The 17,161-nt window shown below is 37.4% G+C and overlaps 1 protein-coding gene across 1 annotated transcript in view; it reads right to left on the bottom strand.

Annotated features, from left to right (window-relative positions):
- Positions 1–17,161, bottom strand: part of LOC145662734 (uncharacterized) — a gene marked incomplete in the record, with an annotated part of 1,843,005 nt that overhangs the window by 795,971 nt on the left and 1,029,873 nt on the right. Inside the window, 1 exon segment of the mRNA XM_081728599.1 lies at positions 16,201–16,323. Coding sequence (XP_081584725.1) covers positions 16,201–16,323 — 123 coding nt within the window.

Here is a 17,161-nt window from a genome sequence, read left to right as displayed (position 1 = left end):
TCAGATCCACCGTTATTCTGACAGAGCGGTGTTTGAGCGATTGACTAGAAATTCAAACTCCGATTAGTGACAATTTCACAGTCTTGTTTTATTTCAAGTGTAAAGTCTTTAGTCTATACAGAAGAGGCCGTGGATCGTGTTCAGAGTTGATGATGATGAATTTTGGTTAGTCAGAATAGGTCATAGTGGATGAGAGTGGTTCATGGTGGGTGGTGGGTCACGGTGCGTGGTGGGTCATGGTGGGTCACAGTGGGTCATGGTGGGTTGTGGGTCATGGTGGGTGGTGGGTCAGAGTGGGTCGTGGGTCAGAGTGGGTCACGGTGGGTGGTGGGTCAAGTTTTCATTGACCCACGCCAACTCTGCTTAGTAACACTCTTAATATAGAAAAATGTAAGGAAGAACAAACATTTTATTATTATATCAGATATTCATTAGAAGAATTGTTCAAATGATAGGTTTACATTTCGCCTCTTTACTCTTAACATCTGCCTCTTCCCTTAATTATTAAGTTCTAAGTGGTTTCAGCAAAAAGTGTACAGAATTAACACAAATGACAGATTACTGTAATTGCTTGTTTTTTGGGATATCAAATGAAGAGGAAGATCGCGATAATTATCCTATTTATGTGTACTTCTAATAGCTAAAAAAAAAAAAAAAAAAAAAAAAAGATAAGTGCGCCAAGCGGAGGGGAAGATGAAGCTAGACATTTATTTGTCCCACTTATGTCCAGCATATTCAGAGGAACCGCTATAGCAGACAGCAGGGGGAAAAGCGATATATGTTTCAGTTTACCTGCGACCTGTAAAGACTACGAAAGGTGCTTCATTCCGTAAACAAAAAGAGAATCGCTGAGGAGGTAAATGGAACTGCCATGTAATGCATGTGTCAAGTGGTTTAAAAAAATGCAATTGCTGGGGGCGTAATTTTCCTAAGAGGCATCTGGCTCCAATTATCTCTTTGGCTAACCATAACGTCTTCCACCGATTATTTATTTTCACAAGTCCCACAACTAAACTCGCATGTAAACTCAACCATAAAAGTTTTCTCCCAAGTTTTCTTGCTCTTCTTCTTAATTCGTTTTTAAAAGGATTTTCTAATCCATTACCTCTCGAAAATATTTCTCTCAAAAGTAGCGACAAACACGGTTTAGTGCACCCAACAATCCCCAACTCCTCTTATTGCTCAAATAAATATCCAATATCTGTATGTATATACTATCCAATATCTGTATGTATACGACAGAGTTTGCGTGGGTCAATGAAAACTTGACCCACGACCCACTGACCCACCATCCACCGTGACCCACGACCCACTGACCCACCACCCACCGTGACCCACTCTGACCCACGACCCACCATGACCCACGACCCACTCTGACCTACCACCCACGCTGACCCACCAAGACCCACCACCCATGGTGACCCACCATGACCCACCACCCCGGTGACCCACCATGACCCACCACCCACGGTGACCCACCATGACCCACCACCCACGGTGACCTACTGTGACCCACCACCCACCATGAACCACTCTCATCCACTGTGACCTATTCTGATTCCCCAAAATCCATCATCATCAACTCTGAACACGATTCACGGCCTCTTCTGTACTGACTAAAGAGTTTACACTTGTAATAAAACATGACTGTGAAATTGTCACTAATCGGAGTTTGAATTTCTAGTCAATCGCTCAAACACCGCTCTGTCAGAATAACGGTGCATCTGATCTTTATGATATAAAATGGTAAAGTGTTTGTCAGTGAGGAAATTGAAACAGTTCGAGTTGAGGGGAAATTAGTGTGTGCGTAAAATATACTTGTACTAAGAGAGTATTCTTGCAAGTGTTAATTTCTCATCGCATTCCAAAAGAAACTTCTATTCGCAGGAAAATACCCCTGTACAATATGGAAAAGGTTATGGTTTCTCAGTTTACAGTATTTTTCTCACAAAAAAAAAAAAAAACTTGAAAAATCAGTTTTTCACAGTTTATAAAGGTGTCCGGGTACCCTATGTGAAAGCATCTCCATAAAGTATGCTCATAATTGTAATTTGTGTAATCACTAAACACCACGTTAAATTTAAGTTACAAATATGCATAATTGCAATTATTATGAATATTTATTCAAAGTAGTTTACCTAAAGCATAGAAGAGACTTCTAAAAAATAGGTACAAAGTTGAATAACACAAATAAGCCATTAGTAATACAAGGAGACCTATACATTTTCTATGGCTCGTAATTTTCCACTTTAAAACAAACCTGAAATCGGGTTTATTTCCTGTTGGTAACATTTTCGTGGTAAATCATCCGCAGCGGAATGATGTCCATCCTTCAGCCAAGAAATAAATAGCTTGTCTACTTTGAGCTTGTCTAGCGGTGGGCCATTAACATTGATGAACAACAAGCTAGGCAATGTTTGAGCATTAGTCTATTTCTAATATCAGTCATCTGTAAATTCATAAGGGGAAGTCCCCGTTCGCATTCTGTCGTGGAAATTGATAATATTTCTACCCGATTTCTGCAACTCCTCATCGACAATCTGCTTGTTAGACTTAAGTCTGATAACGATTTTCCTTTGTCAGTTTTGAAATACTCAGCAAGAAGTATCATCTCTCTATCACCATACAACATCTTTTCCATATCGACCATGTCAGTTGGCAATGTCGACTCATGGAGAACAGAAACTTCACCTACCACGCCTTCGATAGGGAATCTTGTGAATAAATTATCAATTAAAGCGTGACGAACTGAAGATTTCTTATTTGTTTATAAATTTAATTTTTGTAATTACACATGAAGGTTTGATGCCATTACGAAGTTCCCTCTTCCGTCTAGAAAGCGAAAGAGAACGAGGTTCCTGGAAAGTGTTCAGAGGTGAAAGGGAATTTCTCTCCTTCTTCCCCTTCAATTACCACACTGCTGTTTGCCATTGGCCAAATTACGATGAATTTCAATTAAATTATCATAGTATAATTATTTCATTGTTGAATTATCAATACTTTTCAGTGGAAAAAAAGGGTGAAATTTGAAAGTTCCAAATCAAGGTAAGTAGACCAACATAAAGGGGAAAAAGTGTAAAATTTTCCATATAATTATGCGTATAAAATCCAAACTTAAAATTTCCGTGTAATTAAGCTTACAGTACAAATTTTATGCCTATTTTAGTCACAAGTTTTTGGGTTGATTGCCCTGTGCTGTAAGCGCTGCATATAATAAACATAAGCTTCAGCAATTATTATAGTAGAAAGCAATGGATATATGAAGCCAAATACTGTATTTTTTGTTTTTGATTTTTTTTTCTTAAACAACATCGATCGTTTTCGATCATTTTTACATACCAACTCACTACCAATTTTCAATATATAGAAAGTGCCCCCTCGTACACACACACATAAACGAGAATTTAAAAATATGCTACTGCACATTCTGTTTATTTTAAATAAAGAGTTAATACACTGAATTTCAGCTCAGTAAGTATAACGGCTTGCGAGATACTATTTTTTTTCGCAAAAATTCGGATCCTCACCCTCCTTAGGATATCGTCGGCGGCAATTCAAAACCTGCTATGTGCATTTTGCAGGAGAAGCGAAAAACAGTATCCTGGTTAGCTTTTTGGCTTTATAAAAGTGATGTTATAAGTAATATTTGATGCTGCACGTAACTTGATACCTTTTCAAGTAACTTGAGAAGGTACCAGTTACGTGCAGCATCAAATATTACTTATAACATCACTTTTATAAAGCCAAAAAGCTAACCAGGATACTGTTTTTCGCTTCTCCTGCAAAATGCACATAGCAGGTTTTGAATTGCCGCCGACGATATGTAGCTATTATAATGAAAGCAATACAACATCCCAATTTGGATTAATGTCTAACTACATACCAAAAGTAATTTCATTTGACTTTGCAATTCGGCCGTGATGATCAGGCACACATAGTTACATTCAATTTTTTATATGATAATTTATATATTACAGTGATTCAAAAATGTATTTTTTCCAGTAGTTAGCTCCTCTAAAAACTCACAGATCTCGAAAGCCAAGTAGTAGTATAAGTCTTATTGTTATTATTACAATTAAAAATATCAATATCCAAAAGCGCCTGAAGTTCTTTTTTCACTTGGTTATACTCACCTCAGGTAAGTAGACAGAAACAAGTGGAAAAGAAAGGGAAATGAAGGTCTTGGAAGTAAAACGAAGATAAATTTACCAGTCTTCAGAAGATACTGTCTACAATGCAGTGAGCAGAGAGGGTCGGTAGATCATACTAGTGATGAGCGCAAGAGTCTTGGTCTTAAAGTTTTTGCAAGAGTCTTGCATGCAAGACCAAGACCAAGACCAAGACCAAGACCAGGAATCCCGATGCAAGACCAAGACCAAGACCATACCTGCAAGACCAAGACCAAGACCAAGACCATATCTGCAAGACCAAGACCAAGACCAAGACTCTTGCGCAAGAGTCTTGCACAAGTAAGGTCCTACTTGATTTTTTATAGAATGTAAAAAGGAAGGGGAAAAATCATTACATCTTTCACGTGAACTTCTTGGCTCCAGTAAAAATACCGCCGGAGTGAATTTGTTCCCAGTAGTTTGTGCAATCCATGTGAGTCAATTTGCTCCTGTAACATATAGCTACAGTATGTCGTTTTTTGAATCGGTTGTTCACGAGACGACCGACAGCATAATTCTATGAATTGTTACAAGCTATAATAACTTCAGTGTCTGATTTACTTTGGTCATCATTTGATCATTCACGACGGCCCATGATTGGATTTTATGAAATCATACGAAGAATAGTTGTGTCCTTAAGAAGTGGATAAGCAAAAATAAACTAGAGCATGTTATGGACACGGTAACTCAGTGGCAGAGCGTGCACCTCTGGTACATGGGGCCCTGGTTCGATCGCAGCTTGCGCTATGTGAGCTTCTTTGGTGAACAAACATCCTGTGCGTGGGTTTTCCCGTTTCCTCGTACTTTCTTCATTCCACCATTTCTCATCATCACTGTTTCCTTTAGCCTCAGTGTAATAATCGTGGGACGTTAAAGTAGATATTTCATTTTATTTCAAAACATATTAATGGTGTTCTTCTTCCAAAACTAAAGAAATGTAATATTGAACATCGGCAATTCCGTACACCATAGGTGCCGACTACATGGGTATGGCCTTGGCTCTGAGGTTCAAGCATCCGTTGGAAATTTTTAATGTGTACTTATAAAATTAATATTGAAATAACATTTTCATGACATTGACAAAAACTTAGCGCATGTGACCGCAAGTTTGATTTCATAGATGGATGCTTATACGTTGAATAATTGTTTATCAATATAACTTATAGCCCCCTTAGGTATACGGCATATCTAGGATTCAACGATATAACATTATACAACAATAAATAATCTATATTCACAACTGAGAGTAATTTCGTACTTATTTCAAATAACTTGAAGTTTGATGCCGTTATTATGTATTTCTAATGTAGGTCAAAAGTATTTATATAAATTGAGTTTACACAAAAGACATAGACAGTTGAGTCGTTTTCAGTTTTCACTCAAATTATTCTAAAATATTGTGGCCGCGGTGGCTCAGTGGTAGAGCGTTCAGGTGTTTGGGGTCCCGCGTTCGATCCCAGCCCCCGCCAAGTGAACTTTGTGGTGGGCAAACACCGTGTGCGTGGGTTTCCTCGGGGTTCTCCCGTTTCCTCCCACTTTCTTCTTTCCACCATTTTCATTCATTTTTCATTATCACCGTCTCCTTTAGCCTAGCCGGCATAATCGTAGGACGTAAAACTCACAAATTTAATTTAATTTCATATTCTAAAATATTGAGGTTTCATTATTATTATTTTAATTTTTTCTCTCTATTTTGGTCAATATTGCAAAACATATCATCATCGTCATAATAATAGCTATTCTGCCATTATTGGCAGGTCACTTGCTGCAGCTGAGAAGCTTCGATGACTGTGGTCCTCAGCTAGTCTCTTCGTCTTAACGTAGCAATATTCTGTCTTAATATCTTTCTTCAACTACAATCTCCTTCGTCCCCTCCCTCTAGCACGTCCCTCATAATACAGTTCCTCCTCAGCCAATGTCGTCCTCTTCATTACATCTAAAATTCTTCTTTTCTCCCCTACTGCTACTATTTCTAAAACCTTCGCATTCGTTTTCCGTTCAACCCAGCTGATTCTCTCCTTTTTCCTCCATGCCCACATTTCGAAAGTCTAACTGTTTCATCGTTTTTGCGTAATGTCCTTGTTTCTGCCCCATACAGTACATATTAGAATCAGTAAAACAAAATCTCTATATTTAATTGGAAGTTTGTTTAATACAAGGATTAGCTAATCGTGGTTGAAAAGAAAGATCTGACGCCTTTAGAGTGTAAAAATAATTTTGGAATTTATGGTATTTCAGTGATCTGTGCCGTCTTGGTTTTCTTTCATGCGTCTCAATGTCAGAGGTAGCCTCCCCAGTTTGGAAACCAGTGGAGTATTGGATCTATTAAAACATAAAAATATTACTAAACGTTGTGATTTATCTTATAAGTAGTGAAGCGTGATCACCCATTGAAAAAAAAAGTAAAGGTCATCGCCTATGTTGTACAGTATCATCACACTTAATATATTACATTTAGAAACATACATTGTATTTCCCTCACTATTGGCGCAATGTAGGATTTATTATCCCTTATATCCAGAGTAAAATTTACTTATGAAAATTATAGATTTCTTAAAAGCAAAACTTGCAAGACTCTTGCAAGCAAGACCAAGACTGGGTGTGCAAGACCAAGACCAAGACCAAGACTAGGTGTGCAAGACCAAGACCAAGACCAAGACCGAGGGTTCCAGTGCAAGACCAAGACCAAGACCGCATGTGCAAGACCAAGACCAAGACCAAGACCACCCGGGTCTTGGTCTTGGTCTTGCATTTGCTCATCACTAGATCATACTGAGTCGGTGGGTCACAGTGGGTCATGGTGGGTGGTGGGTCACAGTGGGTCATGGTGGGTGGTGGGTCACAGTGGGTCACATGCCGTTGACCCACGACCCACTGACCCACTGAGAAAACTTGACCCACTTGACCCACTGACCCACCGACCCACTGACCCACTCCAATTCTGGTATATAGGGCATGAAACACCTGAAATAACCAATTTGCCCCACTCCTACAACTCCCAAAGCATTACAATATATGTAATAGCCTTTAATAAAATTACTAGACCCTAATTAACCAATAGAGATGAATACATTTCGTCTCTATGAGTAGGCTTCTGATTTCTCCTTACTAATATATGTCCAACTTACTTGAAACATGGAGTCAAGTTTCTGGGCTAAAGTTTATGGCTTGAAACATGGAGTAAAGTCATTCTAATCTTCAGCTTCATTATTCATTCTTTTCAGTCTAATTGATGTTCCCTTTCACAGCGCTCACGGTTCGCAAATATATCAGTACGACTAAATACCTCGGACGTTATATTTAAGTATTTATCTAAACTCACATTTCTCTGCCATCTCATATTTATCGTGCATGGTGATTGTTCTCTTAATAAGTAATTATGATGTATTATTTATTATATTAAGGTTTCTTAGAAGGTCGTTTGCTTATGATCAGTGAAAAATTTCACAAAGCTTAATCCTGTTCTTTATGAATCAGGGAACATTGATAGTTATTATTCTTTCTTGTCTTAAGAAATTCGTTTTTCCAAGACTACAATTGATCACAAATTGGCTAATTTTTAAATTCTTGTATGTTTTTTTATGTAATTTTTTAAAGCTGTAATAATTTTCCCTTAATTTTTGAAACGGCGATCACCTTCAGTGAAACCTTCAGTTCGTTTTTCTCGTTTGAAGAAAATCTAACAGGTTGTATGTAAAGTTCAAGTATGTACCGGATCCTAAGAAATATATATTATATATATATATATATATATATATATATATATATATATATATATATATATATATATATATATATATATATATATATATATATATGTATACATACATACATATATATGTATGTATGTATACGAGGATCACTACGAAAGTTTTGAGATGTGAAATAACTTACATCTTAAAATCAATTTAACACTTACATTTTCTCAAAGTATTCACCATTACAATGTACACACTTTTGCATCCTCAAAAACCACTTTTGGAAGCAGTGTTGTCAGTCTTTTTCTTCAAGTGTTGAAAGTTCATTCTCGTAAGCCAGTATAGCTTCTTCAGGGCTGCAAAATCTCTTCCCACGCATGCGATCTTTGATCCTGGGAACAGAAAAAAATCACACGGGGCCAAGTCAGGGATATACGGCGGATGAGTCATCAGTTTGACCTCCGTAGATTCTAAAAACTGAATTGTGATGTTGGCCGTGTGTGCGGACGTGTTTTCATGATAAAGCAGGATTCCACGCAATCCAGTTCTTTTACGCCGTTCCCGAAACTTCTGGAACACTTTTGTTAGGCAAACAGTGGTGTACCACTGAGCAGTAACAGTCCTTTGTTCTTCAAGTGGAACAGTTGCAACATGGCCAGGTTTGGATAAGAAAGTTGCGACCATTTCCTTCCCCACACTTAGCGGTCGCTTCACTTTCGTGGGTGGATTTTTGTCTGGAAAGATCCAAACTGTAGACTAATGTTTATTTTCAGGGTCAAATTGATAGATCCAAGTCTCATCACCACTAACAATGTCAGAGATGCGTCGAGAATTGCCTCCATCAAATCTTGCAAGCATTTCTTCACACCATTCCACACGCATGCGCTTCTGCTGTTCAGTCAAAGTGTGAGGCACCCAACGAGATGAAACCTTCCTGAGCCGAAGATCATCATGAAGAATTTTTGTTACTGCTGGCGATCCAATGTTCACTGTAGATTCGATGCCCTTGAAATTTGTTTGAGGATTTTCTCGAATCATTTGTTCCACAGCGGCAATGTTTTCATCTGACACAGCTGTTGCCGGACGTCCAGCTCTCTCTCTTCATTTTTAAGCAATGTCCGGCCTCTTCTGAATTCACCAAACCACGGAAATTGTAGCACGGGAAGGAGCAAGGTCCCCAAATGTCCCCTGCAAACGGTCAAGGCTTCGTGTCTCGTTCAAACCACTTTTGAAATCGTAAAGGATCATTGCCCAAAAATGTTCCCTTTCGAGCTCCATTCTAGACAGCCGAATACTACTCACATCAACAAACAAGTGAAGGCGATACGGCCACGCCGATAAGCGAGGCGAGTTGAAACTTGCTTTGCTTCTTTGCTCTGGATACCACTATCGAACGCAATTGTTAGAATTCAAATACTGTGCCACAACAATGCGTATCTCTAAACTTTTGTAGTGATCCTGGTATATATATATATATATATATATATATATATATATATATATATATATATTAGGGATGGCCGGATCCGGATCTGATTGGGTCCGGATCCTTTGGATCCGGATCTCGGATTTCGGATCTGGATCCGGATCTCGCATTTCGGATCCGGATCTCGGATCTGGGTCCGGATCTCGGATTTCGGATCTGGATCCGGATCTCGAATCTCGGATCTGGATTCGGATCTCGGATCTTGATTCTTATCCAAACCCACATCCCATCCAAATTATGATAAACATGAATATCTAAAATTCGCCGAAAGTAATTTCACGAAGTCCTGACAGTGAAGAAGAGAACAGAAAATTAAGACGAATATTGAAAGTCTATTTGTTTCCTTCATTCTACTCTAAAGATCAAATGTTTGGCTTACTTAAGAAAAAAAATGATCCGGATGAGAGCTCAAATGTCGAATCTAGTTCCACTCGGTTGCAGGACCGAGATGAATATTTAAAATTCCTCAATGCACCTATTTCATTGACAGTTAAGAAAATATAAACAGTTAAGACATGTATTGACTACTTTTTACGTAAATTTATCTTGCCCAGTCTGCTCAAAATATCAAATGTATACCCTACAATTAGATTTAATAATTATTTAGTAAATCACAATATGAGCACCGAGAATAAACTATGAATTTTGGTGCCTCTTATCTAGATTTGAAATTTCGGATTCATACATAGAATCAGGCTGAAATATAAATATTTGAGATCTGGAAATCGAAACATGTGCTAGTACCAAGATCGTAGCCGTTTGTACAGTGGCGTATTTACGATTTTGTTTCGGGGGGAGGCTTTGCCTGAAAATGTGAAAATTCTGCAAGATATTTCATATAGTTTACTATAGTATGTAAGATTTCGGGGGGGGGCTTAAGCCCGGAAGCCTCTCCCCTAAATACGCCATTGCGTTTGTACCTAGGTAATGCGAGCGGAAGGCACTTGCACTAATTCCGCATGTAGTTTGAGGAACACGAGAAATTAAAAACAGATAAATATTCTTTTTCAGAAGTAAGTCGCGCTTTAACATGACTTTTCATGAGTGTTGTGTTCAAATATGAAAACTGTAATGACAACTTGTTTGAAATAAAAACCTTTTCATTTTTAACAATAAAATTAGGTACTTTCACATTGGAGAAAAATTAGCAAGGCACATACCACTGATTAGGGTGCTGATTCTTTTGGAAGCTTTCACTTGAACCGGAAGATTTCCTCATGTTAGTATCGGATTGCCACAATTCACCTTGCTGAAAGACGTGGTTTATCAGGAGGTCGGACAAGATTCTTTTGAACGTAGCCTGTAGACAGCTTCTAGTCTCAATTATTCCCATATAACAAGACTAGCCATATACATAGTTGGTTCGAAATAAGTTAAAATATCACTAATTGACCTTAAGGGGATAATCGTGATTTAAATATTCGTAAATCAGAAGAGATGTGAAAGTTAAGCGGTAAAATAAATCCGATAATTCCGGAATAAAGAGATTTATATGCAACCTAATGATAGCAATAAAACTCTTTATGTAACATTTTCAAAGCTAAAATTAACAGTTATCTTCTTGAAGAGGGTTTACGGCAACATAGAATATTACAAATCCAATTATTATAAGTAGTACCTCTGACAGACCTGCATTTCACATCACCATCGCCCTTCATCCTGACAAGTGGGCAATTCACTTACCCACAATGACTTTTCAGGCGTTCCAGTGACATCAATATCTCAGTTTGGGTTTGGGATCATGCTTCGGTGAACCTTGACTATCACCATCAGCAGCTATTAGAGAATCAGAACTTATTTCTGTATTAGATAATGTGGGTAACTATAGCTTTTCGTCAATAGAAGTCGGAGAGTGTATGGTACTATCGCAGGAAATATTTGATACATAAAACTTAGATTGTCAGTATTTAGGAGCAACTTTTAAAATAATCAGTTACTGTAAATGTGCTCAGATTAGCCGAGAAAACCCGACAGCCATAGTCGAGTGGTCTGCGGCATTAGGCTGTGGATCCTTTTACTGTAAATGTCTTGCATTCAAATCCCGCTTCAAATGAACGTAAGCCCGATGGTAGGAACCAAAGGACTGTCGTGCCAAGAATTTAATTTGTTTTAATTATCATAAATGCCTTCTTTATTATTAAATTTTATCCAATATTTTCTTTTCAACCAGTTTGCGAAACTCAGACCTAGCTACTTGTTTTCTTTTTAATTCATGTTCATAGTTAGCACAGCTAATCACTAAGGAAAAACAATCATTTCAATAAAATTCGCCCCGTGTCTTTCGTAGCTCTAAGTTATTCTCAGCTTTTTTTTTTTTTTAAGCTGAATGGCGTTTTATCACTTTCCCCTCGCTTTCCCTATTTTTTTTTCTAGTTTTACCTATGTTTCTTTGCACGGATATTGTGCCTATATGCACGTGCTTAATGTGTTCGTTTACAAAAGCGGGCCAATTCCCTGCCACTATAGAAAGTAGAGTGCCCTGTATCAAAGAAATATTCATTGACGTATGTAAGTGAATATATCTGTGATGAAGTCATAATTTCTCAGTTTTTGCATCGCACATAGTTTCCTCATCCTTATTAATCTCTTCACCCCCGCTTCCTGAATTCCAGTTCTGGTATTCTTTCTTGAGCAAGGCCTATGTAATGGGAGACTGATGTCTCATGTAGGCTTATTAACTATATCATCAGCAATAAAGAAAATACGGTTTAATTTGCACTAATTTTAGAACATTACGTTAATTAAATAATAATAATAATACGGAGTGAGCTCAGGCTACTTGTTAGGATTCTTGCTTCGCAATTGGATTATACCGAGTTCGAATTCGGAGACCAGCTATCCTGACTGAGGATTTTCCAGGGTTGTTCCTCAGTTATACTGGGCAAATGCTAGGTTAGTACCTTGATCTAAGGCTCTGGAGACCTTCCTTCCATTCCTTTCAAAATGTTTTCATCTGTTGATTATTACAGTGTAAAGTGGCCTCTGAGGATGTATCTGGTAGCTTATAGTAAATAAACAATAACGACTTAATATATCTTCACGAAACGTGTGGGTTAATTTAACTATAGCCTTACAGTCACAATAGATAGCTAAAGTTTTAATATTAATTTCCTGACTTTTAAATACTATTTTCATATTGTTTCAGCTTTCAATTATCTCATGTATGTTCCACCGAGAATTGAACCTGAGATCACATGAACAAATGCGAATATGTTAAATATTTTTGAACACTAATATACAAAACACAAAACGCTTCAATGATACGATGCATGGATATGTTTTGGTTACGTCCTGCAATGTATGATTAAAGAAACCTGGAGGGTGAAGAAGAAATAACAGAAATCTCTTTTATATTTACTCCTTCAACAAACTCCTGACCTCAGAAGGGCAAGCCATAAGTTAGGTAATAAAGTCATACAACGAACACTTTTATTAATACTAATAATACTACACAACCATATCGCTCTCCTGAAATTCTCGTGTGTATGTTTAAAGATCTACTGTTGTTCCACGCCAACCAGTCTATATTTTTTGTTGTACCTTCGAAGTGAAAGATTTGTTGATGGTTGGACTCGAGTGAGTCAGAAACTACTATTAATAAAGAGTTTGTTTTGTCCAGTATTCCTGCGATTAGAAGGGTCTTATCTAAAAGATATTTCATTTGTATATGAGAAAATAAGAAAGTTTATATAAGAAAGTAAATATTGCAAGGTTAAAATAACATAAAGAACAAAGGTAGCACAAACGTGTTATGGAAACATTTAAAAGCACAGCATCCTACTATATTAGTGAATCCGAAAAAAGTTTTGACGAATTTTAGATATTCAATTTTATCATCACAATTTCAGATGTAGGTTTGGATACGAATCAATATCTGAGATTCGGATCCAGATCCGAGATCCGAATTTCGGATCTAGATCCGAGATCCGAGTTTCGGATCCAGATCCGAGATCCGGACCCAGATCCGAGATCCGAATTTCGGATCCGGATCCGAGATCCGGATCTGAGATTCGGATCCGAGATCCGGATCTGAGTTTCGGATCCGAGATCCGGATCTAGGTCCGGATCCGGCAAGATCCGGATCCGGATCTCACTGGATCCGGGATATCCGGATCCGAAAATTTTTGGCCATCCCTAATATATTCACATTTTTATCTTTAAAAGATTTTAAATTTACATTCCGAGAACGGATCTTTTCTTTTTCTTTCTTTTTTGTTACAACTTATTTCTAATAAAGGGGGCAGCAGGTTAGCTACGTTTCACTTTGAAAAATCTCATTCAAAATCGTGTGTAGAAAAACTCAGTTCTGGAAATTCCCATTAACGTGATAACAGTTCTGACAATTTTCATCAAGATTTTGGAAAATTTGTCTAGAGGTGAGCAAATGGAATGTACTACGTCTCCAATTAAAACTAAAGTAAATAAATAAAAATGGAAATGAAAAAAAAATAAAATCTTTGAGTTTTACGTCCCACGCTTAGGCTAAAGGAGACGGTGATGATGAGTAATGAATGAAATGGTGGAATGAAGAAAGTGGGTGGAAACGGGAGAACCCCGAGAAAACCCACACACACGGTGTTTGTCCACCACAAAGTTCACTTGGCGGGCCTGGGATCGAACCCCGGACCCCAAGCACCAGAGGTGAACGCTCTACCACTTTTTTTTTTATTGCAACTTAATGTCAGTACAAGTCAATAAACAAACTAAGGAAGGTAATACAAATGGGCAGATACAAGAAAAGGTACATTATGCAGATAGAACACTAAAAAAATTTGCAAACAACCTATTGCGCATAGCAAAAGGAATTTGGTTTAGCTGAGCGTATAAAAAAATAATATAGGTAGTATGAACAAGTTTCTGAGATTCTACCACTGAGCCACCGCGGCCCCCAAAATTGAAATGGAAAAGAAACGCTTAGGGGAAGTGTACAAAAGTGGACCCCCATTTTTGTTTTTCCCATATATCTAAGAAAATATCGATCAGAAAAAATGCTATTCAATCTGAAAATAATGTGATATGTAATTTCGTTGCTTATTTCTTCCCATAACAATCAAGGAAAAAAATAGGCTGAGAAAAAATGGATTTTCATATGGACTGCATTTTCGGCATTCGAAAAAACTGTTCGAAAACCGGGCCCCTTTCAATTTAGATAAATTATACAAAGCGAAAACCTGTTTTACTTGGAATGAATTTCGTATTTGAGCTAAAAACAACATCCTAAACACTGGCGATTGAAATAAAATGAAATATGAATGTTTAAAAGACTTTATTAGAAGAAATTGAAACAAATTCCGAAAAGTAAAGAACACACTAAAATTGAACCTAAAACTTAAATATTCCCCATTCTAGTGGCCAAATTCCAATCTGAAAGTCTTTTTCTTAACTCCAGCACAATCTTTCAAATAGCTTAAACTTATAAAATGAAAATGTCTAAACTTAAATATTCCACATTTTACTGCGGAAATAGCAAATCAAAAAGTCGTTTTTTTTAAGCTCCAGAACAATCTTTCAAATAGACTAAACTTGAAGACTGAAACTTTCAAAACTGAAATATTCGATATTCTATTGGTTGAAATAAGAAATCTAAACATCTCTCTGCAACCTACTTATTTGGCATTTAAAAAAGGAATCCTCAAACTTCAGAACCTAAACTTCCGAATTAAACGTGATAAATGAAATGTTTCACAAAGTTAAGATTGCTACTGGCAAAAGTCACAAATATAAATGACTTTGTCATCCTCACAATCTACATGGGCCCACTAAGACCACATGACACAATGGACACAGAGTTCAACTCTCGTATCACTCGAAAAATTTTCAGTGCAGAACATGCAGGTGCCATCATCATCCGTGGACGGTGTTTTCCCCGGTGGAACGTTTGAAGTTGAGGATATTCTTGACGCTTCCTTATATCAGAGATTGAGCCACAATCAGAATCGTCTTTCTTGGCTCTTCCTTTCACCTTCAGCGGTCTCTTATACTTTCCTGGATCATAGGGTCTTGATAATGACTTAACACTACCATGCTCTCGATCACGACATTGCGTTGTTAGTTTCGTCTTTGTTTTGGGCATTTTGTCCTCTTGAAAATTGTAAATAAATTGCACGAATCATGAGAATTTGGTATGAAATATATCTTTTACTTTTGCACAACATAGTAGGGGCTGGCTTTAGGATTGCCAAGGGGGCCCACTTTACGACCATGCATGTTTTTTACTTTCGCCGCAAATAATTTGTCACTCCTGCGTCTAATTACAGGCTAATTACATAGAACATACCTCTTACCATTAAGACTAAATAAATAAATAGTTGGTTCACTTACCTCTTTACTAACTATGGAAGACAATGCTTGCTCGTCGGAGCTTCAAAACTTTCCACTACATGAAAACTCGTCAGATGTTGATTGCAGAACAAAGGATTAACTGATCAAAACAGGAACTAGCGCTGCATGCAACAGTAATGGTAAACTACAATTCAGCTTATTTCTAGCATTCTACGCCAATACCCGGAGCAGCAATTAAAGGGGCCCGCTTTATGGACACGGGCCCGGGTTTGTTACAGTTCCTCTACTAAATGATTTGAAAAGACCATCAGTTTCGAGGACAGAGATTTATGTTGATAATAACTAACAGTTATGATGAGATTTGATTGCTACTTCTTTATGGATAAAAGAAAGTAATACAGCTCCGTGTAAGATTAAGGAAATCTCTGGATAATTTTGGGACGTCAATTCTATACTGAACATTACACATTCTACTAGTACTAGTTCTTTTACATCTCTTTTATAGTTCTAATACTAAAATTAGACAAAAATGCAGAATGAGAACAAGCTTCTGTCTATTATTTACCTGTACATGTCCGACCGTTTGAAGCGACACGGAATCCAGGAGAACACGTGCATCGAAAAGATCCAGGCTTATTAATGCATAAGCCCTCACATCCTCCACCATCATCTTCACATTCATCAATATCTGCAACGGAAGCAGTAACGGGAACGACATATAAAAGCAACATTGCAAGACATACAATAAGCATATAAACACTTTGCATACAAAAACATAAGCACACAATTTGGTACAGATAAAGTGGAGATTTAAAAAAGAATTATATATACAGGATGCTTCGAAACAACACCAACAACTTTTGGGAATTCCGGGCACCAAGATAAGACGAGAAGTATAGACCAACCTGGGTGTACAAATGTCTCCTTTCGGAATTATAGCCTGTCGAAAACATGAAAAAATGAACTTTAAAGGTCCATAGCTCCAAAACTATGGGACTTGCAGTAGTCGAGTCAAGACTTCACTTAAGAACTGGTATATGCCTTATCAAAATATCGAAATTTCAGAATCCTGCGGTACTTACGCATCAATTTTTATAGAGATATAGAGTACTTCAAATTATATGCCAGTAGCCAAACTCCCTAAAACACTGTTATGTGAATACCTTAGGATTCTGAAACATGTATTTTTGGATAGCACACGCACTACTTCCTAAATGAAGTCTTGACCTGAATACGGTAGGTTCCATAGTTTTGGAGCTGTAGACCCTTAAATTTCATTTTTTCATGTTTTCGGCAGCCTCAAACTCCGAAAGGAAGCATTTATGCACCCAGGTTGGTCTATACTTTTTATATTATCTTGATGTCACTATCACCTCTCAAACATTGTCGGTGTTTTTTAAACACCCTGTATATATATCGGGTGTTCTAAAAATAGCGGCCACGGATCACAGAGCACTATTCTACAGATCAAAATAAAGCAAAGATATATATATAATTGTATATCTTTCTGATACGTGTTTTTCACT

This window comes from Thermobia domestica, chromosome 10 (genome assembly GCF_964235325.1).
Source record: "Thermobia domestica chromosome 10, izTheDome1.hap1.1, whole genome shotgun sequence".
Lineage (NCBI taxonomy): Eukaryota > Metazoa > Arthropoda > Insecta > Zygentoma > Lepismatidae > Thermobia > Thermobia domestica.
Note: the sequence above shows the minus strand (reverse complement) of the source record. Positions and strands in the feature narration are given on the sequence as shown.